Source organism: Rhinatrema bivittatum, chromosome 17 (genome assembly GCF_901001135.1).
Source record: "Rhinatrema bivittatum chromosome 17, aRhiBiv1.1, whole genome shotgun sequence".
Taxonomy (NCBI): domain Eukaryota; kingdom Metazoa; phylum Chordata; class Amphibia; order Gymnophiona; family Rhinatrematidae; genus Rhinatrema; species Rhinatrema bivittatum.
Genome location: NC_042631.1, coordinates 49,709,672 through 49,725,298, shown reverse-complemented (window position 1 = coordinate 49,725,298; position 15,627 = coordinate 49,709,672). Strand labels below are relative to the sequence as shown.

The following is a 15,627-nucleotide window of genomic DNA, read 5'->3' as shown; positions in this document are numbered from 1 at the left end:
GGCATTCCATTCCAAGACTGTGTTAAAGCACACTCTGTGAGGGCCATGGCGACTTCAGTAGCACACCTACGTTTGGTGCCGCTTCCTGACATTTGCAGGGCTGCCACCTGGAGTTCTCTCCATACCTTTGCAGCCCATAATTGCTTGGACAAGGCCGGAAGACTAGATTCCATCTTCGGCCAGTCTGTCCTTCGTAACCTATTTACAACATGACGTACCAACACCCTTCCGCCTGCCCGGTGGGGTTCAGGATGCCCTCGGCCAAATTTTTATCCCAGTCCTAGTGCCTTGCACACCTGGGTAAATTTGGTGCATTTCTCGGACATCCTCAGCTCGGTACTCACCCATATGTGAGGACTACCATCCTGCTTGTCCTGAGAGAAAGCAAACGTTGCTTACCTGTAACAGGTGTTCTCACAGGACAGCAGGATGTTAGTCCTCACGAAACCCGCCCGCCGCCCCGCGGTGTTGGGTTCGTAACGTTTTCTTATTTTTCGGCACTTCCTGTAGCTTTTAAACAAGACTGAAGGGGGACCCCTGCTGGCTGCAGGGTTAGTGCCATGCTGGGCATGCCCAGTAGGGGCCAGTCAAAGTTCTGGAAACTTTGACAAAAGTGTTCTGTGATTGGGCTCCATCCTGTGATGTCACCCATATGTGAGGACTAACATCCTGCTGTCCTGTGAGAACACCTGTTACAGGTAATCAGCATTTGCTTTTTTTGACATTGCTCCATAGTCTACCTCCTTAGAGCCCATGTTCTAGATCAGTGGTTCTCGACCTTTTTTTTTCATCAGGACACACCTGAGAGATGACACTCACATATGTGACACACTGAACACATGACCACCATAGGACTAAATATAAACCTATACTCTGCATTCACAGGAATCTCCCGCTTCTTAACAATGAGTGCAGGGCAGAACTAAGACATTTCCGTGTACAACTCACCATACAAAAAAGATATTCCAATTCTGGTGTCATCTCAATAACAGCAGCACAAGCCCTGCTCATGAAAAGGCAGCAGTTCACCATCAGGGCAATATCATATTGAGAAAATACAACAAATAAGTCTGATACAAATCCCTACATGCTACATCTCAGTCACACACATACAGAATACAGACAGATCTAACGTCACCTAATATAGAATAAAATACCCCAAATTACAAATGCTGAAGCAAAAACTGGAATGGAAACACCAAGATTTTCTGCATGCAGTGTAAAACTGGAGAACTAGAAATAGAAATATATTTCCTCCAACAGTAAGCAAATTTCACAGATAGAAAATATACATATTCTCGGCTCTTGTACCCCGTTACTCCCCTCCATACCCCCATCACCCCTCACTTCTCCCAACTACTCAATTTTCTCTTCACAAGCTCATATCACTGCCCAACAATTCTTACACCACCCCCACCCCCTGCATCCTGTTCCCTGTGCCACCTCTGTCCCCTGCTCAACTTTCCCTGCCCTTCCCTCTCCCCTTTCCTTCTGAGCATACCTGTGACTACCTCTTTCCCACACCTTCCTGCTCAGCATCCCCTGACCGCCCCTCCTTTCTCCACTTCTCCCTACCCAGCAACTCCTTTCTCCCACCCCTTCCTACCCAGCAGACTCCTGATTCCCTATCTTCCCCTGCCTTTCTGCCCTGTCATTTCCCTCTCTTCCTGGCTCCCTGCCAGCATAAAATCCTTCAGTCCAATTCAGAGACTCTTTCCCTCTTTACCAGCAGTGGATGAGGGCAAGAAGCATTGAGGAGAGGAAGAAGATGAGGTGGCTGCAGCAGCAGATGTTAGCAGTGGATCTATAGAGCATGCATCTCTCTCCCTCATGCTCCTATTCCATGTCCAGGCCCCATGGGCTGAAGAGATCATCAGCAGCCCCACTGCCAAGCCCAGCAGGACACCAGTTAGTGTCCTGCTGGGCCCATATGAACAGGAGTTGGTGATATCTCATTCTGATCTGGGTGAAAGAGAAGGGAATCACCTCCTGTTGGACCAGGAAGAGGAGAAGGGAGCAAGAGCAGCCTCCTGTCATACCCAATAAAAGAGAAATCAGCTAACTCCTATCCAGACTGATGAGGAAAGAGCAGCTTTCTGCTGGGTCTGCGCATACCTTCTGTGACCTTGCGACACATTAGTGTGTCCCGACACACCTGTTGAGAACACTGTTCTAGATCATCCTTTAAATTTATTTATATAAAGCTTTTCTATACCGACTTTCATGATAAAGATCATATCAAATCAGTTTACAAAGAACAGAAAGGAAAACAACGTTAACCATAACTGGCAGGAGCGAAAGTTACAATAAAACAGGGGGAAGTAACTGGGAAGAAGAAGCAGAAGGGGGGAGAAACTCAGTAACTAACTACAACTATAACGAAGGCAGGTATTTGAGGCCTACATCTGATCTGTGGCATAGCAGAAAGCCAGCTTTGATAATGGGAAGGCTTTCCATTTCGACCAGCTACACCAGTCCAGGTCAGTCTATATTAGTTGGTTTTGTTCCCCTTCCAGCAGTTGAAGACAGACCACACTGTATTCTTCTGTGATATCATTGCCAGTCCTTATTGGTGGTACAGCCCAGTATTCTCTGCCTCCAGCAGATGGTAGGCCTCCTGGTTTCTCCGAGCTGTTAAACAATTAAGGCCTCCATTTCATCCCTTGGTCCCCCAGTGGGAGCTCAGTCTGATTCTAAAGATCTTGATATTGCCACCCTTTGAATCTCTGAAGCATGCTTCGCTTAAGGACCTTGCCTTAGATTGTTTTCTTGGTTGCCATCTGTTAGCTCACTGCATTTCAGATATACAAGCTTTATTTATCAGCATTTCTTAATTGCTTTACAGATTAAAAATCTCCCCAAACTGTCATCTAGAGATCCCTTCCTTGTTATATTATCTGATTCGGTGGCTTTTCATCCAGTTCCTTCCTTTTTGCCGAAGGTCTTATCAGATTTCCATATTAACCAATCAGTTGTGCTTCTGGCTTTTTCTAAGGAAGAGTGTCATGGCGCCAATAACTCTTTGCGGTTGCTTGATGTTCATTGCGAGGTTATCAGGTATTTAGAGGTAACAAATTGCTTCCATAAGTCTGACTGGTTTTGTGTGTTTGGAGGGCTGTGTAAGGGAGAGGTGGTCTCAAAGGCAACTTTGGCCAGGTGAATCAAGAGCGCTATCTCTTCAGTGTATTTTCTCTGGGTCTGCATTCATTCTAATTGAGCGCAGTCTTCCTCTTGAACAGACGCAGTGGTGGTTGCTCCTTTGGACATTTGCAAGATGGCAACTTGGGCATCTTTGCAGTCATTTTCAAGACATTACAGGTTTGATTTCCTGGCAAAGGAAGATGTGGCTTATGCAGCTGCATTTCTCAGGGCGGTTCTCCCTCCCAAATTACTTGGGCTTTGGTACTTCCCACTTGTATGGACTGACCTGGACTGTTGTAGCAGGATGAAATGGAAGGAGGAATTTTCACATGTTAATTACCTTTCTATGAGTCCTGCTATACCAGTCCAGGGCTCTCCCAAGAAGTTGGGCCTTTATTTTGGAGGATAACCTTTGCTTGCTCTTTTTTTCTCTTCTGTCCTGTATAAATGTTGCAGAGAGATGAGCATTTCTTCAGCCAGGAATGAGCCTCCTCCTTGTCCTTTGTTTTTAAACTTTCCTATAGTTGGTCTTGTTACAGTGCTTTGTCAACGGAATACTGGATTTCTCTGGGTTGTATCACCAATAAGCACTGGTGATGTCACAGATGAATTGTGTGCTTTGCCTCCATCAACTGGAATGGGGACACCACCTACTGGTTTAGACCGACCTGGACTGGTATAGCAGAAATCATGGAAAGGTAATTTACAGATAAATATTACTCCTTGCTTTTCATTCATTCATTAATATCTATTAAGTATTTGGATATAGCCATCATTCCCTGTTCTCATCTCTCCTCCAAGTTATATGTTTAGACTTCTAAGTCTCATCTTGTAGGACTTCTAATGCAGACTTTTGTACCCTTTGCTGGCTCTTTTCTAGATGCTTCCATTCTATCTCCAGTGCCTTGTAAAGTCTTTGTACCCTTGTATATTTTTCACCTTTTTCATTGTTTTCTTCAGTTTTTCTATGTTTAATTGCTTTGCTGCACTGCAGCACCTTCAGCAGCACTTTTCGAGCTTAAAAAAAAAACCCCAAACAAATGTTTACCTTTTCAAAATGGCGGCAAGAAAACTGCATCCGTGGTAAGATGTTTTCCCTTACTGAAGATTATCTTTGCTTTGCTCCGGAATTATACCTGTAGACAAATGTCCTGTGTTCTCAACTCTAGGACATAGAAGAACTCCGTAAGTCTCTCAGGAGCTGCAGTATATTCTCCCGCAGTGCAGTGCCATCTGCCTTGCTGGGACATGAGTTCAGCAGCAGGAGCTTCTCAAGAGTGATGCAACAGGGCCTTCCCCAGTTCCCTCCCAGTCTGCTCCAATCCTTCCTCTCGACCCCTAAACTAATGCTACCTATCCCCAGTTTTTCTATTTTTATACTTACTGCTCTTCGAGAGCAGAAATAAACCCCGCGTGCAGCCAGCTGCCAGCGCGAACTTCCCTGGGACAGCGTCTAATGGTGCTGTCCTGGCCTGCCCCTCCGGCCCACCCCTTTCTTTAGGCCTGGCACTTCTGTGCATGTCAGAGGTTACGTGCGTGGCTGGGCCCTTTTTCAAAATGTGCTCGGTGCGCACAGGGCCTTGCCACACACGTAACCCCCGATTTTTATGTGCATGGGCCTCTTAAATTTAGGGCTTGCTATAATAGTTTGTGGTGGTCAGGAATGGAATGTAGAAGTCTATCCTTTTAGGGGCCTAAAAGGATAGACTTTTAAGTTTTACTTTTAGTCTTTTAAGTTTTCACTTTCTACTCACAGAAATCCATTTCAACTCACTCAGCAGTACCACCTGATGCTTTTTCAAGCCCTACAACAGCAACTACTTCTGGTCAGACCCCGGCATTCAGCCTAAGACTACTCTTGGCATGTATTCAGCCCAAAATTTCTGCCTCTTCTGAACTCTGTTCTTGTGACAGACTAAACCTGAATCTTCTTAGAGCAAGGTGCTAGATAACCAAGCGCCTCCAGGTCCTCCAAACTATGGAGTCTGGTTACCAGTTGCGTTTCTACCAGCTATCATCCCCTCCATACTGCTCAAATCTTGATAAATATGTCTTACTTGATGCAGCCGCACCAAGAAGTGCAATCACTACTTCGCTAACAAACAAGAACTAGTACCCGTGTCCCAGCATAGATGGGATTTTTATTCCCAATATTTACTCATCTCCAAAGCATTAGGAGGTTACAGGCTCATTCTAGTTCTCAGACCCTTGAGCAAATATCTGCTTTGCCAGAAATTCATAAGGAATTCCTTTAGCATGATTCTCCCTTACATCCAAAGGAAGAACGGATATATACTCTCGATCTGAGAGAGGTATATGTTCATATACCAATTCATCCTTCCCGTTGGCACTGCCTTTTGCTTCAAGGTGAATCCTTTCATTACCAGTGCAAGGTACTCCCATTAGTCTTCCTAGTAACTCCAACAGTCTTCACCAAGTACCTTACGGTATTTGCAGTACACCTGCATTGTCATGGGATTCAAGATTTCCCATACCTGGATGACTAGTCACAGCGAACTCTCAAGAAAAAGCATTGGTAGGATTTTTTTTCTGTACAATGCTCAGTCTTCTACAATGTGTTTTTTTTTTTTCTGATCAGTTTCAAAATGGCAAATTAACACCTATTCAGGGACTGAAATCCATTGGTTAATGGATGGTCTTGCTGCAGGAGAAGGCGTTCTGCTGATGGATTGAGCATATTCCATGATTTTTCTCACACAGGTTTCTGATCTCTCAGAATGAGCAATTTGCAATGCGTCAGCTCATATGGCAGTGATCATTGCACATAGCCCAATGACCCGCCATTATATCGATTATTTACACTGCTGTCTCTGCTCTCACTGAGATCTGATGTCCCAGCCATTTATCAATCATATTCAAAGTTTCAAAGGTGAGGTTTACACTGCTGGCGTCAGGTCGAGGGTCCTTTTCATGTTCTCCCTCATCTGGTCTCGCTAGTGATGGACACCACCTTAAAAGGAGTGGGTGTTCATGCAGGATCATTCCACTCCCAAGACACCTGGCCTCATGAGGTGAGCTACTTTTCAGCTCAATCTTCTGGAATTAATATGAGTCAGATAAACACAATCTTTTGGAATTATTATGAGTCAGATAAACACCATCAACAAACACTACTTCTGAGGATGAGCTCCTTATGTCAAATAATGTACAAGGTTGTTTTTTTGTCAGCATATCAGGAAGTGTGCAGTATTAAAACCTCACTGCAAGAAGGCATTAATGCTTGGCAATATGCACTAGACATTGTCCTATCCTATGACCTCTTGTCTTCCAGAAGTCACCAGCATGCTTGTGGTTCACCACAGCAGTCTATTCCAACCACAAGAATAACCTTTGTGACAGTCAACAGCTGATAGCTTATTCCACTGGGCGATTGGCCATCATCTGACCTGTTTGTATCGAAGCAGAACAGATACCAGGATCAATTTATTTTCCTTAATACTGTCTAGCAGTTCAGACTAGTTCAGGGGGTCTTCCTCTTCGAACAGGAGGAAGCTTCATGGATGTTTGGTGCAATGCAGAACCTCCTGCAAGACCATGCGCACTTGATTTTCATAACTTCAGCATGGCCCATATATATATATATATATATATATATATATATATATATATATATATATTTACTTACACATCTCATACGGCTTTCCAGTAGTCCCCCTGAAGTGTCTGGAGCTGAACCTATGTTGTTAACTCAGAAGAGAAACACACCCTATTGTTCATGCCTTCCGACAGCAATCTCATGTCTTGGATATTAAACTCTCACTAATTGCTCATCTCTCTTTCTGTAGAGTGATTGAAACCACTTTGACTCCACCAAGGAAGCCATTCACCAGAATGAGTTATCCCTTAAAATGGATCAATTATTCTAAATGATATCAACATAAAACGTGGAACCCATTGTCTTGTGAGCCTAGATGCTTTCTCCTGTACTTGCCCCTTTTTGTTTCTGAATCAGGCCTTCATCACATAGGTGGTGGTGACAGTACAACTCTGTGCCATAGCAGCAAATCCATGTTTCAGGTACATGCTAAACCTATCTCTACTCATCTGCCAATATTGAGATTTATAAAGAGGTGGTGCTCCCGATGCAGAAGCCTTTGCTTTTGTGGGACTTGAATGTTGTCCTTTCTCAACTCATGAAACTGCCTTTTTGGTCCATTGCAGGTCATCTACAAATGCCAGAAACCCCAAGCTCATGTCTACTATCCGCCATACAATAAAAGAGAACCTTCATGTAGTACAAGAGGTGAATTCCACCCCCTCACTAGCCTTTGCAATTATTCATCACATGTGGTCCTAACAAGCTGCAAGCCTACAGATCACACTCTGAGCTCATCAAGTCAACTATGGCTTTTGCTGTTGCTCGTCTTAGTAAGATACTCTTCAAGGGCATTTGCAAAGCTATAACTTGCTTGTCAGTTTACGTTTCTGCATTCCATTACTGTCTGGACAACCTCCCAAGACTGATGATATCTTCAAAAAAGCAGTTTTGCGTGACCTGTTCTTGCAGTAGACTACTCTCCATGAAGGGAGTCTAGGTTGTTTACTCAGTAAATGCTCAGCTGCAACCCTCAGCTTGGGATTCTCCATAGATCGTCTAGTTCATCCCTGCTTATCGATGGGGGTAAAAAAGCAAATTTGCAGGATGAATTAGATATGCAATGCCCAGCTGCCTTTCTGGAGAATCGCCGGCCTTGTCTCTCCAAGCTAGTAGAACTTTGAGCTCTACTGGGCATGTGCAGGAGTTCTCACACAGGCTTTGCCTCAAGAGCCTCTTCAATCTATATCAAAGCTATATACGGTATGTACTAGCTTGGAGAGACAAGTCTGTTCACTGCCACTGGATGACTTCATCATAGATTCTCTAATTCATCTTGCTATCTATGGAAAACACTGTTTACGGTAGGCAAACTTGCTTTTGACTGATCTACACAACATACCTTGCACTTTAATCATGAAAGAACAATTATAGAAATATTCCCTAAGTAATTAAAAAAAAAAATAAAATCTTGATTGCGTAAGTCTTCATACTCTTTACCTTTGCAAACCCAATTTAACTCCAGTTCCAAAAATTGCCTTAAGGCCTATGAGTTATAGAGCATACCTGTGTCTAGTTGTAGTAGTTGAGCTGATTTGAATATTCATGTATGAAAAATCAAGCTGTTGTTTGAAGTGAGAACATGCCAAACAAGTTGCTACCGAAAGAACTCTGAGATAACATTATTCAAAGGTACAGATTGGGAGAAAACTACAAGAAAATGTTTTAATATCCCTTGGGGATTTGGAAATTGTTTGGCACCACTAGTGGAAAGGAACCTATAGGACTAGGGGTCATGATACAAAGCTCCAAAGGGGTAGACTCTGGAACAAATGTCAAATTCCTTTTTCACAGAAAGGGTAGCGGATTTCAAAAGGGTGTGGAATAAGCACCCAGGATCCATAGTGGCTAGAGGAAGGAATGAAGAACAGAGGTAACTGGTGGTAATTTGCTGTAACATTTCTGCATGAGGATAACCATCACAGAGTGACTGATACAACCCTAAACAGAAAGCATGGGGATAACCTGCATGGAGAGGCAATTAAATACCTTGCTGGACCTAGAAAACAGAAAGGAAGGCAATCTATGAACGCCGTGAGAGTAGACAGAAAAGAATAGATACTATTCCACAACAGAGATTACCCACCAAGTGTATAACTTGTTACTTAACAAAATCGTCACTTGGTTCTAATATTTTAGCTAAGATATTTACTGTAGCCTTACTCAAAATTTATTTATGAAATCAAAAAAATTTTTTTTGGAAGGACGGGGATGGTTTCATATAGTTAATTAGGGATGTGCAGAGCAAAATTTTATGTTCATATTTTTTATGTCCGAAAGGGGGTCCCACTTGCGGCCAATATGGACATAAAAAAAATCCAATGAGTTGGGTATATGTACATATGTGCAAAAAAAAAATTTAAACCCCCTCACCCTCCTTAATCCCCCCCCCAGACTTACCACAACTCCCTGGTGATCGAGCGAGGAGTGAGGACGTCATTTCTGCAATCCTTGGCGAGAAGCATGTGACGTCGGTGGCACGTCGAGTGACGCGGCGTCACGTGATTCCCGGCTCGTTCGCGCCGGACGGCTCGTTCGGCCCAAAAAGAACTTTTGGCCAGCTTGGGGGGGCCTCCTGACCCCCTCAAGCTGGCCAAAAGTTCTTTTTGGGCCGAACGAGCCGTCCGGCGCGAACGAGCCGGGAATCACGTGACGCCGACGTCACGTGATTCCCGGCAAGTTCGCGCCGGACGGCTCGTTCGGCCCAAAAAGAACTTTTGGCCAGCTTGAGGGGGTCAGGAGGCCCCCCCAAGCTGGCCAAAAGTTCTTTTTGGGCCGAACGAGCCGTCCGGCGCGAACTTGCCGGGAATCACGTGACGTCGCGTCTGAGTGACGCGGCGCCACGTGATTCCCGGCGAGTTCGCGCCGGACGGCTCGTTCGGCCCAAAAAGAACTTTTGGCCAGCTTGGGGGGGTCAGGAGGCCCCCCCAAGCTGGCCAAAAGTTCTTTTTGGGCCGAACGAGCCGGGAATCACGTGACGCCGGCGTCACTCGACGTGCCGCCGACGTCACATGCTTCTCGCCAAGGATTGCAGAAATGGCGTCCTCACTCCTTGCTCCATCACCAGGGAGTTGTGGTAAGTCGGGGGGGGGGATTAAGGAGGGTGAGGGGGTTTATATTTTTATTTTGGCTCAACAATCGCGATTTCCCACATATCGAACATATCTATGTTCGATATGTGGGAAATCCGATCGTTTATGTCGAATCAATTTTTTAAGTAAAAAAAAAATATGAGTTGCGTTTTACTAATGCGGTCAATCCGAATGCACACCCCTATAGTTAATGTCCGGCAACCCCCTCTGTTCCTTTACTGTCTAATCATCAACACACCCTCCAACCTCCGTATTTTTATTTCAAAAAATTATATTTTAAAAACTTTTCAGAGATAGGCGTCAGTAAATTCCATTCTTTGTTCTTTTTTATTATTTATTTTGTCTTTATTTTCTTCATAGAAACATAGAAACATAGAAATGACGGCAGAAGAAGACCAAACGGCCCATCCAGTCTGCCCAGCAAGCTTCACATTTTTTTCTCATACTTATCTGTTTCTCTTAGCTCTTTGGTTCTATTTCTCTTCCACCCCCACCATTAATGTAGAGAGCAGTGATGGAGCTGCAACCAAGTGAAATATCAAGCTTGATTAGTTAGGGGTAGTAGGGGTAGTAACCGCCGCAATAAGCAAGCTACACCCATGTTTATTTGTTTTACCCAGACTGTGTTATTCAGCCCTTATTGGTTGTTTTTCTTCTCCCCTGCCGTTGAAGCAGGGAGCTATGCTGGATATGCGTGAAGTATCAGTTTTTCTTCTCCCCTGCGGTTGAAGCAGGATATGCATTGGAATGCATATCCTGCATGCAAGACATGCAGGATATGCAAGACATTTCAAAGCTAAGTATAGCAACTCAATTTCTGACGGTTTGGGGTAACAATAGTGTGTTTGCACGAAGAAAATAAAGACAAAATAAATAATAAAAAAGAACAAAGAATGGAATTTACTGACGCCTATCTCTGAAAAGTTTTTAAAATATAATTTTTTGAAATAAAAATACGGAGGTTGGAGGGTGTGTTGATGATTAGACGGTAAAGGCGCCGGGGGGGTTGCCGGACATTAACTATATGAAACCATCCCCGTCCTTCCAAAAAATGTTTTTTGATTTCATAAATTGAGTAAGGCTACAGTAAATATCTTAACTAAAATATTAGAACCAAGTGACGATTTTGTTAAGTAAAGAAAAGAATAGATGACATGTCCTTTAAAATACTTTATTATGTTGGAGACAGATTGCGTTGCAAAAGCCCAACTCTGGCCGAGTTTCACCCCTGTATGTGGGGCTGCTTCAGGGGCTACGATAAATAAACATAATTTTTAAAAAACATATAAGAAACACATAAAACAATAAAAAATGTAACTATGAAATAACGTTGAAACATATAAAATGGTAACATAGATATAAAGGATGAATAAATTTAAATAATTAAAATATCATGTATGCATAAGTAGAAAATTGTAAAGAATAAAACAATGTAAATAAAAAATGAGTAGAATCCAAACAACATTAAAAATTTAAATGATAGACATAAAAACAAAGCAATGAGGTGGATTTTTTAAAAAAACATAAAGGATACCAAGGAAAAAGGTGTATACCTGTATGCGTTTAAACACTGGAAATCAAATTATATTCTTGCATAAAATAGTCAACCTATGAAAACATAATGAATTTACAAAAATCGATAAAATTTATAAAACACAGAACTATAAAGAGTTAAGTGTAACCATATTTATACCAAAAAATAAAAAAAATCTGAAATGTGACAAAATGTAGAGCAGCTGAAAGAATGTGCGGGCAATATAGAAACGAATGTATTTGTGGAAACAATTACATGAAATCAGGCGTGGTATCACTAACAATCAAGAGCTGAAAATACTGTAAGTGTGCTGTCATCACTGGACAGGTGACCTGATGTATAATTAGCCTGTTATTATAGGGAGATTGAGTTCCTTTTCGATAGTTGGTGGTGCATCGGCATTATTTTTTTCCGGCGCAGCATTTTTTGTTTTTGTCACGCTGCGATTTGTTCTGTAATTACAGGCTGACTCTTTTTTTTATTTTTTGGTATACATATTAGGGATGTGAATCGTTTTTTGACGATTTAAAATATCGTCCGATATATTTTAAATCGTCAAAAATCTTTAGGGCCACAATACAATACCAATTCCCCCGATTTATCGTCAAAAAATCGTAAATCGGGGGAAGGGGGAGGGCAGGAAAACCGGCACACTAAAACCCCCTAAAACCCATCCCCCACCCTCCCGAACCCCCCCCCAAATGCCTTAAATTACCTGGGGGTCCAGCGGCAGTCCGGAACGACAGCGGTCCGGAACGGCCTCCTGCAATTGAATTGTGTTGTCTTCAGCCGGCGCCATTTTTCAAAATGGCGGCGCAAAATGGCGGCAGCCATAGACCAACACGATTCGACTGCAGGAGGTCGTTCCGGACCCCCGCTGGACTTTTGGCAAGTCTTGTGGGGGTCAGGAGGCTCCCCCAAGCTGGCCAAAAGTCCCTGGGGGTCCAGCGGGGGTCCGGAAAACTATCTCCTGCCGCGAATCGTTTTCCGTACGGAAAATGGCGCCGGCAGGAGATCGACTGCAAGAGGTCGTTCAGCGGGGGTTCCGGACTCCACCCCATTGCTTTGTTTTTATGTCTATCATATTTTAATTTTTAATGTTTTGATTCTGCACATTTGCTCATTTTTTATTTACATTGTTTTATTCTTTACAATTTTCCACTTATGCATACATGTTGTTTTAATTATTTAAATATAATTTATTCATCCTTTATATCTGTGTTACCATTTTATATGTTTCAATGTTATTTCATAGTTACATTTTTTATTGTTTTATGTGTTTCTTATATGTTTTAAAAAAGTTATGTTTGTTTATAGTAGCCCCTGAAGCAGCCCCACATACGGGGGCGAAACTTGGCCAGAGTTGGGCTTTTGCAACGCAATCTGTCTCCATCATAATAAAGTATTTTAAAGGTCATCTGGCATCTATTTTTTTCTGTCTGCCCTAAATACCTTGCTGGGCAGACAGGATGGACCTTTTAGGTCTTTATCTGCTATCATTTACTGTTCTAAGATACTGCTGTGATCCATTAAGGAAACTGTGAGGCCTCAGATTTCCTGAGATTCAGAAAATGTTGACTCTTTAGCAATTTCAAGGTTATTCCACAGCCATGGCCTGTATGGGAGGGTGGCAAGGAGGAAGCTACAACTGAAGTAAAGCTATACGATGTGCTTCATAACATTTATAAAGAAATACTTAAGGGACACTGCATTATGTGGGAGAAGATTTTGCTGTCTGATTAATCCAAAGTGGAACTTTTTGGTCTCCATGCTAAGCAATGAGTGGTGTAAACAGTATGATCCCTAGGAACACAAGATCCCCACAGTAAAAAAAATAAAAAATGGTGGTGGCAGTATTATGTTGTGGGGACGCTTTGCAGCAGCAGTGACAGAAGGCTTTTGAAGATTGAGGGAAAGACAGTGTAAAGTACAGGTAGATCCTAGAGGAAGGCATAGATGTGGGATTGGAGAGAAGATTCAGCTTTCAGCAGGACAATGATCCTACGCACAAAACAGTGTGGCCAAGTCAAAGTCCAGACCTGAATCCCATAGTTAATCTCTGACAAGACTTGAAGACTGTAGTCCACAGACGACCCCCAGCCAACTTGAAAGAGCCTGAATTCTTCTGCCAAGAAGAATGGGCAAAAATGGCTCTATCCCGCTGTGACTCATGGTCTGTTGTTGCTTGAAAAGTGGCACCCACCAAGTATAGTCAATGGGTGTGACTAATTTTGCAGTCAGTCTTTTTTTTTTTTTTTTAATTTCCGATTACTTTTGGAATATTTCTATAGTTCTTTCACAGTGAAAGTGTAGATCAGTTAAACACATATGTTAATGCATTTAGATTTGTATTTTTTAGACAATACTGATCTTGGGCAGTTCATGTTTTTCTCACAGGAAGAAGAGTGTGATTCTCACATTGTAGGATTTCTCAGTTTAGTAGAAACTTTTCCTTGCCAATTAAAACATTTTTACTGAAAAATTCCAGATTTTACAAAAACTTACTGATTTGTAATAAAAACATATTGTTTTTGGCTCTGCGGAATTTGTGACTGGCTCAAGATCTTGCTTGTTGCTGGTATCAAGTTGTCCACCTGTAAGCTCCGGTCTGGTCCTAGTTTTCTGCTAGCACAGAAGAAACTGGGCGGTGCTCCATACTGTAGTTCACTAAAAGAAACTCGTACCTACAAAATCTGTTTTGGTTTTTTTTTTGCCCTCATTTTCTCCCAGTTTTGTTGCTTGCAATAAACATTGATTGTGTTCCTGCTCCTTTATTTTGGTATTTATATGGCATCCATTGTTAGATGGTACAATGAAAAAGAAAAAAGTACTGTTTTGGTGTAATGGTTTCTTATCGATGAAGCAGAGCGTGGCTGTCACTCAGTTCTTGAATTTTGCCAGTGTGCTGATCTCATGTGGTTCTTGTTTCTTGCAGTGACGTGCTTTCCGATGCTGAGCAATGGATGACGAAGACAGTCAGGACGAGCAGATAATCAACAACTCTGCTCTGAGAAAAGGGAAGAGGCACACGCCAGTAATCAGTGGTAATTACAAACCTTTCTCTGCACACTAGGGTTCTCTATCCCTGACTCTGTGATCTTGGGCAAGTTACGTTATCTCATTGCTTCTAAATTGTCCCAGTTATGACTAGGTAAGATTGCTGTTTCTTTTGAGATAAGTCTCCGAATTGGCTGACAGGCTTTCCACTGCAGAGCTGCTGCAATGTTTGTGGTTAATTAGCTATGAATCTACAGCATTTTCACAGCTTCTTTGGGTATAAAGTATTTTGAGAAACATTTTTCTTATTATGCTACTAGTATTTTCTGTCAGGGTCCTTAGCATAGTGTGACATAATGAATTATAATGGGCACAATTGGAAAGGTAAGTGAAGGCACCAGAACCATATCTCAATGAAAGGTTAATTGTTTAATGATAATTTCTGAAAATAAAATGCTTTGGAAATTATGTTTTTAACAAAAGCCTCTTGTTTACTTCCTTCCCCATACTGTACTGCATAGAAGGATGAGTTGCATAGAGCTTCCACATATTACACTATACAGAAGTGAGTCACATAGCACCTGCCCCACACCTCCACATGCTATAGTGTATAGAAAGATGATTTTATTGTACAGCAGAATAATCTGCACAGCACTCTGCCACATCCCACTCATATGATGGATAAAGGGATGAACCACAAAGTGCTCTGCCACACCCTTGTCACATTGTACTGTACGGAAGGATGAGTCACACAGCGCTGGGCCTCCTCCCTCACCACGTTATAGTGTACGGAGGGATGAGTCTCACGGCGCTCTGCTCCCCTCTCTTGTCATGTTATACTGTACGGAGGGATGTATCTCATCGCGCTCTGCCCCTTCCCTCATCACATTATAGTATATTGAAGGATGAGTCCCACAATGTTTTTTAGTATTCAGACAAGTTAATCCATGACCAGTGGGTTATTTACCTCTACCAGCAGATGGAGACATAGCAAAGCTGTCGTCACAGTACATATACCCCTGCACTGACATTATCTCACCAGTATTCTCCATCTCCAGCAGATGGACATGCATCGCCCTTCTGTGGCTTGCTTAAAAAAAAAATTTAGGAGGAGACAGAAAAAGGAAATTAATTTGCCCTGCTCTCCTGTGGTGATACCTGAAGACTGGAGGGTGGCCAATGTAACCCCGATATTTAAAAAAGGCTCCAGGGGCGATCCGGGAAACTATAGACCAGTGAGCCTGACT

General features: G+C 42.6%; 1 protein-coding gene across 8 annotated transcripts in view; it reads left to right on the top strand.

Moving 5' to 3' along the window:
• PHRF1 (PHD and ring finger domains 1) overlaps positions 1-15,627 on the top strand; it is a 352,385-nt gene that overhangs the window by 21,692 nt on the left and 315,066 nt on the right. For all 8 annotated transcript variants that reach the window (XM_029582942.1, XM_029582938.1, XM_029582941.1 and 5 more), the window contains one exon: positions 14,319-14,427. In XM_029582942.1, the coding sequence (XP_029438802.1) occupies positions 14,343-14,427 (85 nt within the window). In that variant the 5' untranslated portion in view covers positions 14,319-14,342. The remainder of the gene's footprint in view (positions 1-14,318; positions 14,428-15,627) is intronic.